This window comes from Betta splendens, chromosome 4 (assembly GCF_900634795.4).
Source record: "Betta splendens chromosome 4, fBetSpl5.4, whole genome shotgun sequence".
NCBI classification, from domain to species: Eukaryota; Metazoa; Chordata; class Actinopteri; order Anabantiformes; family Osphronemidae; genus Betta; species Betta splendens.
The window spans coordinates 22,412,884-22,425,683 of record NC_040884.2 but is presented as its reverse complement, the minus strand read 5'-3'; the positions used below and the strand labels follow the sequence as shown (position 1 = coordinate 22,425,683).

General features: G+C 51.3%; 2 protein-coding genes across 2 annotated transcripts; both read left to right on the top strand.

Moving 5' to 3' along the window:
* The first annotated feature begins 194 nt into the window (after positions 1 to 194).
* Positions 195 to 3,035, top strand: buc (bucky ball). Its single transcript, XM_029149321.3, has 7 exons — positions 195 to 447; positions 561 to 713; positions 793 to 2,172; positions 2,257 to 2,352; positions 2,514 to 2,600; positions 2,670 to 2,737; positions 2,811 to 3,035. The coding sequence occupies exons 1-6, from the start codon at positions 441 to 443 to the stop codon at positions 2,699 to 2,701; spliced, it is 1,755 nt and encodes a 584-aa protein (XP_029005154.1). The 5' UTR covers positions 195 to 440; the 3' UTR covers positions 2,702 to 2,737; positions 2,811 to 3,035.
* A 962-nt stretch (positions 3,036 to 3,997) lies between these two features.
* Positions 3,998 to 7,460, top strand: LOC114854645 (uncharacterized). Its single transcript, XM_029149248.3, has 5 exons — positions 3,998 to 4,139; positions 4,307 to 4,657; positions 4,976 to 7,003; positions 7,115 to 7,207; positions 7,286 to 7,460. The coding sequence occupies exons 2-5, from the start codon at positions 4,309 to 4,311 to the stop codon at positions 7,312 to 7,314; spliced, it is 2,499 nt and encodes an 832-aa protein (XP_029005081.1). The 5' UTR covers positions 3,998 to 4,139; positions 4,307 to 4,308; the 3' UTR covers positions 7,315 to 7,460.
* Positions 7,461 to 12,800: the final 5,340 nt, after the last annotated feature.

Below are 12,800 nucleotides of genomic sequence, written 5' to 3'. Positions count from 1 at the left end.
TAAACAGAAGTACACTACTTTACTTTTGTAAAGTAGTGTACTTGCAATATTATCGCCATTGCTATTTATATTTATATCAACTATATTAATAAATTCCTTGTTATTTGACATAGTGGTTATTTGAGGCTTTGCCGCAGCCGCAGCATCTTCTGATTAGCGCTGCCTTCTTGCGCCTTGTCCAGCGGTCAGTGAAGGCCGCACACCGAGCGGCAGCTGTCTCCTATTTAGGTGATTATCGGAGCGTTTGGGCTTTCGTTGCTCGGATGTCATGTGGCTGGAGAAAATGAAGCGTCTCCAGTTCTGTTCGTTTTAAGGAGAGACCTCAGTAAACGGCCTGTATTTGTTTTCCAGACGCCGTGCGGATATTTATTTATTTGTTTGTTTACGTTCCTCTGCGGAGTTTTATTTCTCAAAGGTTGAGCAGCAGCGCGACAGTGAAAATGGACGGTAGCCAATGACTTTCTTCCAGCTATAGCCAGTCGTAATTTGCATTTTCGCTGTTATCTGTGTGGGAAGTCATTTGACTGCTGATGTTTCTGATTTTTCACCGGCGGCTGCAGACGGAGGCAAACAGCAGCACTTATTTGGGAATGGGCAGCAGAGAAGTCAGCATCCCAGACCGTTTTTCTACGTCCAGCCTCCATCTCAGCCTTATTACCTGTACCAGCACTGGCAGATGAACAACCCTTACAGTCACTACGGTTTGCCTGGAGGTATCCAGCCTTTAATTATGGTCTTATGTTGATGTAAATCACTATTAATTGCCTAACCTTTCCCTGTTGTCTGCTCTAGGTTTTAACTATGGCCGTCCCTACATGCACCCCTACCAGTACATGCAGTATCCAGGCTATGTTTTCCCGCCCGCCCCCATTTATCCGATGGACTACAGGCGAATGTTCGATTCCCGCTTCCATGCTCCCTTCTGGGGAGACGTGCCGCGCCAGCAGCAGCATTTTCAGCCGCAGGGCCGCCGTGACGTGGCCTGTTCCGAGGTTCAGACCGACCCCAGTGATGCCATTACCAAGCTCATGGAGTGCCTGGATAAAATACGAGCCAGCGAGCTGCAGGCCGCCGACAGAGAGCTTGACTCTGGCGTCGCCTCGCAGGCGTCGGGGATGTTCTGTCCGGAGGAGGAGAAGAAGCGTGACGAACAGGGCGCGGCACCTGAGGGCAGTCATTTAGACTCCCCTCCATCCAAGACCCTCCTCAACTCAACCGCGGCCGAGTACGACGGTGAGACCAGCACGCGGCGCTCCGAGCTCCTCAACGCTCAGGAATGCTGGTCAGCGCTGGAGGAGGAGTTGCCCCTCGATAGCTCCTCTGTTCACGAGTGTCCCGAGCTCGAGCATCCAGCCGGAGACGAGTGCCTCCCTCTTAGGAGAGAAGCGGCCACAGGCGTCCAGTCAGACAGCTTAGTGACCGATCAGTGTGTTCCTAGAGGGGACGTCGAGGAGCTGCAGAGGCCGACACCACCACACGCAGCCTTTTCTTCCAGTCGGGGCGGCGACGGTCTCCCCTCAAAGGCAGAGCGACAGACGGCGTCGGCGCACGAAGCCAAATGCGAATCAAGCTACCGGATCCTTAGGCTGCCTCACGACAGCGTCCTGCCACCGGGGGCCAGCGGCCTCTCCTCGCCCGCGCCCCCCTACTGCTACAACTACCTCTCCCTGCAGACCACCCACGAGCGCATGAGCGTCCTCAGTCCCTCGCTGGACGAGCTGTCCTCCAGGGACGAGATGTTCTCCACCGACCTGGAGGACGTAGATCTGTTCCCCAAGCGCGTGTACGCGGGCCGGAGGCCCCCGGAGGCCGCCGGGGCGTCTCCCCAAGCGGCGTGCACCTGCTGCGGGAAAAGCCTGGCCAAGGGGACGAGCAGGGGCAAGGTCCACAGCTCCAAGGCCTACAGAGACGAAGCGGACTCTGAGGACGAGGGCCGGTACGGGAGAGCGGGTGAGCGTCCGCTCAGGGTGGTGGTGAGGAAACATCCCGCACCCAGGAAGCCCCACTGTGTCCCACAAAGGCAGCCCGCAAGAGCCTACAGGAGAGGTCAGTACAAAGACCCGTCAGGAGGACCGGAGCAGGAGGAGGCTCTGGACTTCTGTCCGCAGGAGGCGGCAGAGGACGAGGGGCTGGACGCCGCTGGTGGCGAGCTGCACTGCAGAACAGGCCACGGTGAGTGGATCTCGTCCTTCCATCCACTGTTGTAAGCTTTTAGCTTTAGCGTTTAGCCCAACGTTTAAGTGTCCTGTATGGTAGATGGCGTCTGCAGAGAGGATCTGACTGGAGACCAGGGCCGGTGGGGAGAACGCGACGCCGCTCATAGGAGGAGACTTGCAGCGTCTCTGCAACAAGGTGAAAGGAGCAAAGCCGCAGCCACTTAAAGCGTGACATTCAGGAGAGTTGCTCAGAGCTGAAGAATGAATTGGGTGTCGGTGTAGTTTCAGCTGCTGTGCGGTAACTTAATTTCCATGTTTGCGTTGAGCCTTCAATGATTCGACTGACTCTGTTTGTAGACGTGAGCTCTCAGAGGAAAGTGATGTACCACCGGGCGAGAGACGACGACAACGATGAGGACGAGGAGCCGTCGCTTTGGGAGAGAGGTTAATATGTGGGAACACTGCTGTGGTCACGCGAATGACTTGTCTGACAGACTCTGTCACGTGTTTAAGGCTCTGCGATGAGAGGAGAACCCAGACGATAAGGTCCCAGGACTGACTTGAGTCAACTGTGTTGAACTGTAGGTGATAGTTGGTAAATGATTATTTGTGAATGATTGATGGTTTGATGTCTTCAGTCTCTCTTCCCTGCAGGTCCCCACTAAGGTGTAGATGTTCCACGATGATTAGAAAATACTTGAAGCACTTGGTGAAGCGCACTGCACAGAACCCTCCTTTGGTTAAAAAAAGAAAAAAATGATGTGGTGACACTGCCTTCCACTGTTCATTAGTGAATCTCACAAAAGGCAAACGGGCTGAGAGACTGTGTTGCAGATGGTGCCACTGTTTGGGGCCAGTCCAATAAAAGTTATGATTTAATCTTTGTGTTTAATTATTTTGTGCTTGGTAAATATTGGAAGACTAATATATTCTCCAACATTTGTTTCCTGACATTTAATACAAACTGCTAATATATCAAGTGATTGTGGATTTTGGTGATAATTAAAGAGGCTTTTAGCCAAACTTTCACATCCTAAATCAACACATCAGGCAGTTTACACAATTAGATATGTACATGAATTTAAGGTAGAAATGAGCAGAATACTGACTCAGATTGTCCATAAGTGACTCTGGAGGTCAGAGCTGTAGCTACATTAGACGTGTGCATTTCGCATATCAGCTGTAAACGAAGACGCTAAAGGACAAAGTGTCTGACTTTGAGCTGGGACCTCTGTGCTCCTTTCTCATCAAGTAGATAATAACAACAAGCTGCGGACCGGGTCTGTTAATTGATGCCAATCAACTTCTCCCTTCATCTTCCTGAAGTTTCAGGTCACAGCAAAAGGATTCCAGACCACCCGCTTCGGATGTTATCAGCCATTACGAATGGGCTGATCAGAACTTATCAGCGCATTCGAATGGGCCAGTAGGTGCCTGCTCTGCCTCCTCGCGAACAGCTAACAGCTAGCTAAGTTGCTATGTTAAGCAGCTTTAGAGGTTATTGTGGTTAGGGTTAGGGCTGGATAACGGGTGGGGGGTTCAGGTTACAGTTAGCTAACACAATACCGCTAGCTACTTGCTAAGTTATGCTCGCTAATAAATCAAAATCAAAAACTTCGATCCTCCCGTCGGAACAACAACCGCTCAACAGCGCCCCTACTGACTCTGCTGGTTAAATCATCCGAGCCGTGATCAACCTTACGGATCATTGACAACGATCTACCGCACCTATTCACCGCTGCCAGCAGGTAGATGGGCACCTACCGGCCCATACGTATGGGCTGATAACCACTGATAATGACCATTGAATGGCGTGATAACGTCCGAAGCCGCTCTTCCAGACAGCGATCCAGCTTCTCCCTCTCCTGCCCAGCTGGGTTAAAGCAGCCAGTGGGTGGGACACAGCTTTCATTGGTTTTCATTCGCCGTCGCCACCTGGAACCAAACCCACTAATCAGTGCAGTTTGACCAGCAAACCTTCAGGTGAGTCCACAGCTTGAACTCTACAAACCATGCTAGAACCGCTTTGGTGGATTGGTAGTAGTCAAATTTGTTGGTAGGTGGGTTTAGTCGGCGTCTGTTCTACTGAATTGAAGTTATGTTGTGCTGCTGATCGTCATTTCTACCTGCTTCTCTCGTCTCTTTGTCAGATATGGAGGCAGTTAATTCTATGTTGCAACACTCGTATGGTCTGGGCCCACCACATGGAGCTCAGCGGGCCCAGGGGCCCAGCCCGTCCGGTCCAGGACCAGCTCCAGGAGTGTGTCCTGAGGAGCATCACCAGCATAACCAGCATAACCAGCAGCACCAGCAGCACCAACAGCACCAGCATAACCAGCATAACCAACAGCACCAGCATAACCAGCATAACCAACAGCACCACAAACCGTTCTTCTTCATACAGCCATCGCAGCCATACCTGCCCATGCAGAGCCTGCAGTGGCCTGTGCCCATGCCCATGCCTGTGGCCTACAACCCCTTCTATGGCTTCCCTGGTCTCGGTAGGTTGGCTTTCATGAAGCCTCTTGTATTAAAAGCCTGTACTTATAATTCATGCTATGCAGAAGCACACACAGAATCTTCATTCCTTTTTAGTTGTTACTCATGTTCCATCACTAACGTCAGACATGAATGGAAGAGTCAGAGGATCCATATTAAGGCATGCATGTGTTTTAGCATGGTAGCATGGTAGATTTTAGCATGTAGCTAAAAGCACAGGTCTGTTTATTCAAGGGTGTGTCTTCCCTGCTATCATAGATTTATTTGTAGACAGGAATTCAACTTGACAGCCTGACGTTCTTACCCGTTGTCTGTTGAAGGCTACGGCATGCCGGTGATGCCACACTATCAGGCGAACCCCTGCCTGGAGCCACCCGGCTTTGTTCTACCCCACTCCCATCTCCATCTGACAGACTACAGGCGCATGCTCAACCCCCAGTACTACCAGACCATGGCCTACCACTCCCGCAGGTTCCGCTACCAGCAGAACGCTCCCGCTAGAGAAATGACCAGCTCTGAGGTCCAAACGGAGCCGCTGTCGGCCCCCCAGAGGACCAGCACCCCAACTTCCAGTGCTGCTGAAGCCTCTAGTGTTCTCCCAGTGTGTAGCAGTGATGCGCACCCCGCCAGCCAGGCGCTTTCACCAGTCTTGGCTATGCAGGAGGAGGACCGTTCTCTGGAGGTGACGTCTTCCACGCCGCCACAAAATGGCGGCTTTGTGATTCAGACTGAGGAGGTGAGGATTGAATGCTGCGCTACACCAGTAGGACTGCAGCTCCTGCACGCTCACAAGACAGCAGAAATGTCCCACGCTTATTCCCAAGATGTTGTCCAGTGCAGCTCCATCCTCCAGGGTCATGTGCTGCAGGATGACGGACTGGGCCTTTCTGCAGACCAGTCGGAGCAAGCGCTTCAAGCCTGTCCTGACATCCTCCTCGGTGGGACGTCCAGTCCTGGAGACAAGGTCCCTGCTCTGGAGGAGACGCAGCCAAACCTGAAGGGCGACTTTGAGAATGATCCAAGAACAGTTTCCAAAAATTCTGACTTTAAAGTTGTTCATCTTCCCTTTGACCCAAACTACTTGGACGAGCTGCGGAGGATGGAGTCCACTGTTTGGTCAGTGGAAGAAACTCTGGTTCCTGCCCCTGAATCTCTGGTCCAGAGCAGCTGCACAGACTCTCCTGATGAAATGGCTGTCGTGCCCTCAGCAGATATGCTAATAATAGAAGATCTTCCTACAGACGACGTTGTCCCTAGAGTTGACCTGGAGGACATGGTCCCCACTGGGGATGAGATGGTGTTTGAAGCTTTGTGTTCTGTAGTGGATGTTGCAGAGGAAGCTCCTGTTACGAAGACCTCACACACAGCAGAGGTGGATCTTGGCCACAGTTTGCTCATGTTAGAAAACCCTCCCCTTAATACAGAGGTATACAGAAACCAACTTAAAGAAGCCTTCAATGTTCAGGACCACCAGGATACTTCCTTTGAGTCCTTACCAGCGTACCTTCCCTCGACGAGCTGGCTGGCGGACTTTGACAATGTGCATTACTGCAGCAAGAAGATGCCACCAACTCCCAAGAAGCAGAACAGACCTCTGTCCAACCGTGGCTCGGACGTGTCTAATCGTGGATTGGACGTCCCGAGCCGAAGAAGAAAGCTCGACCTCGAGTACAAGAACCAGTCTAAACCTAGAGAGAGGTACAAGCCCAAAGGCAAGGGCAGCCAGCGCAGCCTCTCTGACCATGAATGCTGCCTGAGCAGAGGTTTCAACGAGAACGCCTTCTCCACATACGTGTCTAACATGGAGCGACTTTGCTCCAGATGTCTGGCAAAACACAGGGTTTGCACATCTACTGGTCCAGCATTTGAAGGACGAAGCCTGAAAAGGAAAGCGGCTCCCTTCCATCAGTGGAATGACGCTTTCTTGCCAACCTGTGAAAGCTGTAAATCTCACAGGAAGCGGCGTCTGATGAGAAAAGGCTCCAATCCTGACGTTCGCGTTGTGTATCATGGACGCGACACTGAAGGCGAATCGTCTGAGAACACCTCCTGCCACATGACTCAAAAATGGAGGACCGGCGACGACCCCAGGAAGCCAGCAGACGTCACAAGACCGCTGGCCTCCAAACAGAACCTGGAGAGGTATCCCACAGCAACGTACCCGAGGCTGAGGGAGAAGAACTGCCTGCGTAACGAGCCGCATCACGCCGGTGCCCGGGAGAGACCGCACCGCTGTCCCCACGGCAACGCCGTCAGAGAAATGGACGAGAACTGCGTCCTGTCGCCTCCTTTTCAGGACAAACGGAGGAACAGGGACCAGGTTTATGTGACGCACAGATGGCAAATCGGTGAGCGAACGGCGTTGATTGATGTGAAGTAATGTGATCAAAGCTCTCAGCTTCCCCGTTAATGCAGTAAATCCACCCTTGGGTTTATCTTTTTGATGATTTTTCTATCAGCAGAAAAGTCATGCAAACCGGTGATGCCAAACCCAGATGGCTCCAGCAATGAAGCCAGAGCACAGAACAAACACAGGAAATCACACGCACAAGGTTTGCTTTGACTTTCATAGTGCTTTTTAAAATCACAGTATTCTCAGATTATTTGAATGTTTCATTTTCTCTCCCCAGGAATTCTTAGAAAAGACACAAGATGTTGATTTGCACAAGAGCACAATTTAGGAAAAAGCACTTTTAAAGAAATGTCCACTTTTAATTTAAGTATTTTCACTTAATATATTTATAATAAATCACTATGTTCACTATTTATTCATATTTAAATAAACACAACTTTGATATAAGTCAACGTTTTGTATATTTTTTGGTCATGTTTGTCCACTAGATGGAGCCATGTCTAAACTCTACAACTGCTCCATGACCCTAGTTTATTACTGGAAAGGTTTCATAATGTTGAACTTTGCTGCAGATAAGAGTTGAATCTGCAGTTAGACTCAGGTCTCAAAGCATCAGAAGAAAACTTGGCCCAATAAACTAATATTTAAAATGCCAAACTAAAATAGTTTAATGTCTCAGTCATCTGATGTTATTTATTACTTTTTAAAGTATTAGTCACTTTGCAATTAACTGTTAAGTGCAATTAAACTGAAGACTAATTCCCAGAATGTTAAACTAAATCTGCTAAACATGAACCAGCATCAGAGTTGAAATTGGCCTTTGAGTTTGGCCTTTTATCTGTTTTGTTTAAATAAACTTCTTGAAGCTGCCGTTGGTTGTGGTCAAGCAGGAATTCTGCTGAGGCCCATTTGAGTGATAACGTGTAGTTTATGCAGGTCTGGAACCAGCTGTGCTGCATTTGCTCTGAATGAATCCTGCATGTGCAGCTGTGATGGGAACCAAATCCTATGGAAGCTGAAGCTTTCTTAACCTCGAGGCGGCGTTGCACAGAAACCCCACAGAGGTGTAGTCAAATTCCTGCTTTTGTTGCCAAGCTTTTTCAGTTTCCTTTAAATGCCTCCTGGCTAATGGGGTGCAGACGGATCAGATGGGGAAAGCTGCAGCCCCGGAACAGCACATGATTTCCCCAGATTCACCACTTTCAGGCTGGAGATGGATAACGCAGTGTGGACGGCCACAGAGCCCACATCCCACAGAAGGCTTCCTCTGGACGCTTGCATTATGTGCAAATGTGATGGGAAAGCGTATGCCTGACAAGTAGCCGGGGCGAAGCATCCTGCAGGCGTGCGCTGACGAACGGATAAATGGACAAAATCCCCAAAGCAGGAGCTCGAAGAAGCGAGTGGTGAAAAAGCAGCACATTAAACCCACTTAGTGACGTTAACGCGTCATCTGCTGAGTGGTGTTCGAGCACCTGGCTTTAAGGTCACTGCTGAAGCTTCTCAGAGCTAAGAGCCTCCATCCAGCCTCGGCAGCAGCCGTGCTGTCGAGCTGGCTCTCCTGGAAACGCGGTTCAAGTGCTTTGAAAGGCTCATCAGCGGGAGACGTCTCTCCGATGACTGTGGTATGAGGCGCCCTCTGCTCCTCCTCAAGCAAATAAGCAACGCACAGGCGGTGCTGGAGGAGCACAGGTAGTTATGACGGCCCAAACCGAGGCTCTGCCGCCGGAAGGGGAAGGATGAGCTGTCATCCAGACGCGGGCGTGGACTGGCCGCTGGTCACCTGGCGTCCGCTGCACAGACAGGAGAACAGCAGCGCTGTGAGGAGGAGCACGGTGTACGGCCTCGAGGCGGCGTGTCCGCTAATGAAGCGGCCGAGTCCAGAGGGGAGCGGGTCGAGCGCGTCCACACGGAGGGGGGCAGGAAAGGAGCCGGGGCGCCTCGCTGCAGGCTCAGGTGAAACGGATCGGCCGCTTCATATCAGGGCCTTTTTACACTTTAATGCTGCACTTGACAAATGACCTCGTGTCAGCGAGGCTGCAGGATGCTGCCGGTTTTATGGGTCTTTAATGGAGCCCGGTTGTTTCAGAGGGTGATGATGGGCCGACAGCTGAGGCCCAAGCGTTCCTGCTGACTAACGTGGAAGCGTGAGGTGGGTTTCCTGCTACAAACCGACACAAACGCAGCAATCGAGGTCTAACAATGCAAAAACAAAGCGAAGGAACGTTTGGGAGGCAGGAGGTGAATGCAGAGGTCTGCAGGAGCAGGTCCAGGCGGCGCCGGGGGAACTAATGATGAGGAGGAGGCTGTCAACGTGTAGCTCAGGCCCCTGGTGAAGCACGGAGGAACACCGTGTTCTACAGGCCTAATTGCCAGCAACACGCAGCAGATGCGGCTGCAGGAGCTGGAGCTCATTTGCATAAAGGAATTACAGGATCGCGGAGGAAACAATGAGAGGCGGGAAGGAGGACGAGCTAATCCTGCTTACGCGGCGTGGAGGGGGGCGAGTCGAGGCTGCGACCTGCGGACCGCTCTGCTGGAGGACGGGACGAGAGGCTGCGCACGAGGAATCGAGCCTCCGAGCTCCCAGGAGAACGAAGCGGCGCCGTCCGCTCCCAGAACCGGAGCGTCCACGCCGCGGACAGCGCTGCCGAAACGGGCGTCGGGAAGAACTGTTTATCGCACAGGTAACTTCACTGAGCTCATCCTTTTAAGTGCGATGAATAAACCTGGAGAGCAGGGAAACTTGATCTCCCGCCTGCTTTGGAGGCCTGTTAACACAAGATATGAAGCTTTTTTTTTCCCGGCTGAGATAATCCCTCGTGGATGAGAAATATCTGACCCAGACGCCGACTTGCGGAGGCCTGCTGTGCCTCTATCGTGGATTAGCGGAGCTGAAATGGAATCAGAGGTGGGGAGGAGATGGAGCCGATGGGGCCGTCAGGTGTGAAAGAGCAAACATTTACCGTCACGGGTTGGTTCGCTTTAAAATGCATGAAATTTCTCCCTGGAGATGGTCTCATAACAAGGTCATTAGACCTCCAGACTCAGCAGGGGGCCGCACCGCAGCTTCTAGAAGGCTCCTGCAGCGCGTGCGTGCTGCTCAACACGCACCACACTGTGTAATATATTCATCCAGCTCCACTTACTATTAGAATTGAAGGTCAGCCTCCTGAAATAAGAAGCGGCCGGCCTCGAAATTCAATTTCTGCTTCATTTCCAGGATTTGACAGAGATGTTAATACAGCCTCTTGTATTTGGTCCATTTTCTAGTCTCGGCAGCTACTGACATGAAACCAGCAGCAGCTCCACGCAACGCGTCCAACTCTCGCCGCGCGCTGCCAGCTAAATTAGTGAGAGGTCATTGATCAGCCGCAGCCCGAGAAAGACGAGAGGCGAGAATTCATTAGACGCACAGAAGTGAAAAAAAGGAGCGTGAGGAGAAGGTCTGGAGACGAGGGGGGGTGTTTGTGTGCCAGTGAAAACCGAGCGACGCGCACTGAGGCGAGGAGCACGCGAGCGTGTGCAGCCTCTGCACGCAGCCTCGCTGCTGTGACGAGCTGCTGATCTGCTTCAGAGCATCGCTGCCTTGGATGCGGTGCTCCAACCTATCGATTCACACTCGCGGCATCACAATCGGAGGAGTTCAGTGCAGACAAGCAGATGTGAGGTCAGCCGGTGACCTTCATCATTTCCAGGCACTTCTGCTGCTGCTCGTCTTCCTCGTCTTCCTCTCACCCACAGTATATTGCGCTGCCGCGACTGGAGGAGGACGGCTGACGAGACGCCTCCGGTGTTTTCGTGCTCTCGTTATTTCCTTCGACTTGTTTCTTTCCCCGACGAATCCTGAGTTTGATTGTTTGATTGTGTCGCTTTGCAGCCAAAGGTAAATGACAGCAGACGCTGATTGTTCCCGGGTTTAATTGCGTCTTTGCTTTGTTTTGTGACGGTTCCAGTGGCTGATTGTTAGTCGAGACCTAGATTCTCTTCCACCTCCTCGTTGCTGCTGTAATTGTGTCTCATCTGCTTTTCCTGAGGCTTCTCACCCTGCGACAGCTTCACTCCAAGTCAAACCTAAGAAGATCTGGGAGCTGGAGACAAGCGCAGACTGATAATACATGCGCTATCTTTTATTCATCTTTCATTTTCAGGTCAGAAGAAGTTGCATATCCCAACTTTAAAGGGTTCACTTGCTAATTTGCACCTCGGCAGAACTTTGATTTGCCGACATGTGGGTTTGATCTGACCTCTGCTGCAGCTTTCCCCAATTCCTCTCAACTTGGCTTCAAAGACAAAGAAACTTCAGGTCGTCCTGAGTTGATTTCATAAAAGTGTGTAGAATCTGTCAGAACCGTCCTGAAAGGTCAGATTGCTTTTAAAGGAATAACTGAAGAAGCGGATTTATCTGTAAATCCATGTGATCAAAGTCCCACTTTAGTCATTAAGTAAGTCAGGTGTTAGATGTGTAACTTGCACTAACAGATGCAAACGTATCAACAAGTGAATCCACACACGGTTTGTCCGTTTGCCTGAAGGAGCTCAGGACTGGACACGTTCACCCTGAAGGTAGGTTCCATATTGATGATGAAGGTGAAGGTGAAGGTGACCGATGGTTCCGTGACCCGTAAAGGTCGCTGGCTTTTCTTCTGCTTGGGTCCAAACAAACACCCACGCGTCTGTTGACGTCTGTGAACTGGGCTGTTTTTGTCCTCCGTCAGAGACTCGCGTGTGAAACCAAAGATAGTTTCCATGAGCCTCGTCTTTCCCTGTAAATACAGGCACCGGGTTTAAATCCAAACAACATAATAATAATAATAGCCTCACTTTCACAGTGCGACAGAGGCCACAGACTCAGACCTGTCCAAGCTGCAGCGAGGAGGAAGGGAGCGGTCCACAATGGAAGGAAGCCCGCGTCGTTCAGCGCGAGAAGCAGTGGACGTGAACGTCGCTGCAGCGTGCTGTTAATGAAGGCATCCTTCATGAGTCGACCTCTGCTGCACACACGGCTCTTTGAGCCCACCGCCGCAGCTGCAGTTTAAAATGATTGCTGTCCCATCTCAGCCTCTGTAAAGTGATTACTCTTATTCACAAACATCCATCTCGGAACAGAGACTCTGGCGAAGCGGAGGAACCTGGGATAAACTCAATCTCACGTCAGTGTATCCAATTATACGGCCCCGCTGGCCCCATTCAGGGCGAGGTCACCTTAACCCCCATCTACCCTCGTCTGGAGACGACTGGGAGCTGGATGCGATTGGGCCGATTGCGGCGTGTGTGTGTGTGTGTGTGTGTGTGTGTGTGTGTGTGTGTGTGTTTGCATCAGCTGCATTTCCATTTTGCCAAATGAAGTGTGAAGTGAAGGTGGTGGACAGGTGGCCGGCCAACGGCTTCTCTTCCTGTTTGTCTTGGTGAGACTGAGCGTTCGCACGTCCACAGACTGAGCTTATTTATCCATTTAGTCCCAAACTGGTTAAATGCTCAACCACTGTGCACATCTGCAGCTCAATTACTCTCCATCCTTTCACCCTCTGATCTGAGCTGAACTGGATGGAAAAAGGGGGGGGGGGCGTCTGCTTTACGACCGCTCACACTAATACATACGTGGTTCATTACTGGGCAGACGGTGCGTTCAGGGCCCGTGGAAGTGGAGCACGTCTGCAGATTTCACACAGGAGGCTGTTATCAGATCCCAGCAGCGTGTTGTGCATCTCTGCACATCAGACGGGGCTGATTGCGATCAGCTGTTGAATCGCCTTCCAGTTGAGAAGCCGTGTTAAACCTTTATGAGGCCT

Coding starts and splice junctions, on each gene's coding strand:
- LOC114854645 (XM_029149248.3), top strand. CDS start 4,309: ATGGAGGCAGTTAATTCTATGTTGCAACACTCGTATGGTCTGGGCCCA. Junction 7,004..7,114: donor GACGCACAGATGGCAAATCG/GTGAGCGAACGG, acceptor TTTTTCTATCAG/CAGAAAAGTCATGCAAACCG. Junction 7,208..7,285: donor CAGGAAATCACACGCACAAG/GTTTGCTTTGAC, acceptor TTCTCTCCCCAG/GAATTCTTAGAAAAGACACA.
- buc (XM_029149321.3), top strand. Junction 714..792: donor TCACTACGGTTTGCCTGGAG/GTATCCAGCCTT, acceptor TGTCTGCTCTAG/GTTTTAACTATGGCCGTCCC. Junction 2,353..2,513: donor TGCAGCGTCTCTGCAACAAG/GTGAAAGGAGCA, acceptor CTCTGTTTGTAG/ACGTGAGCTCTCAGAGGAAA.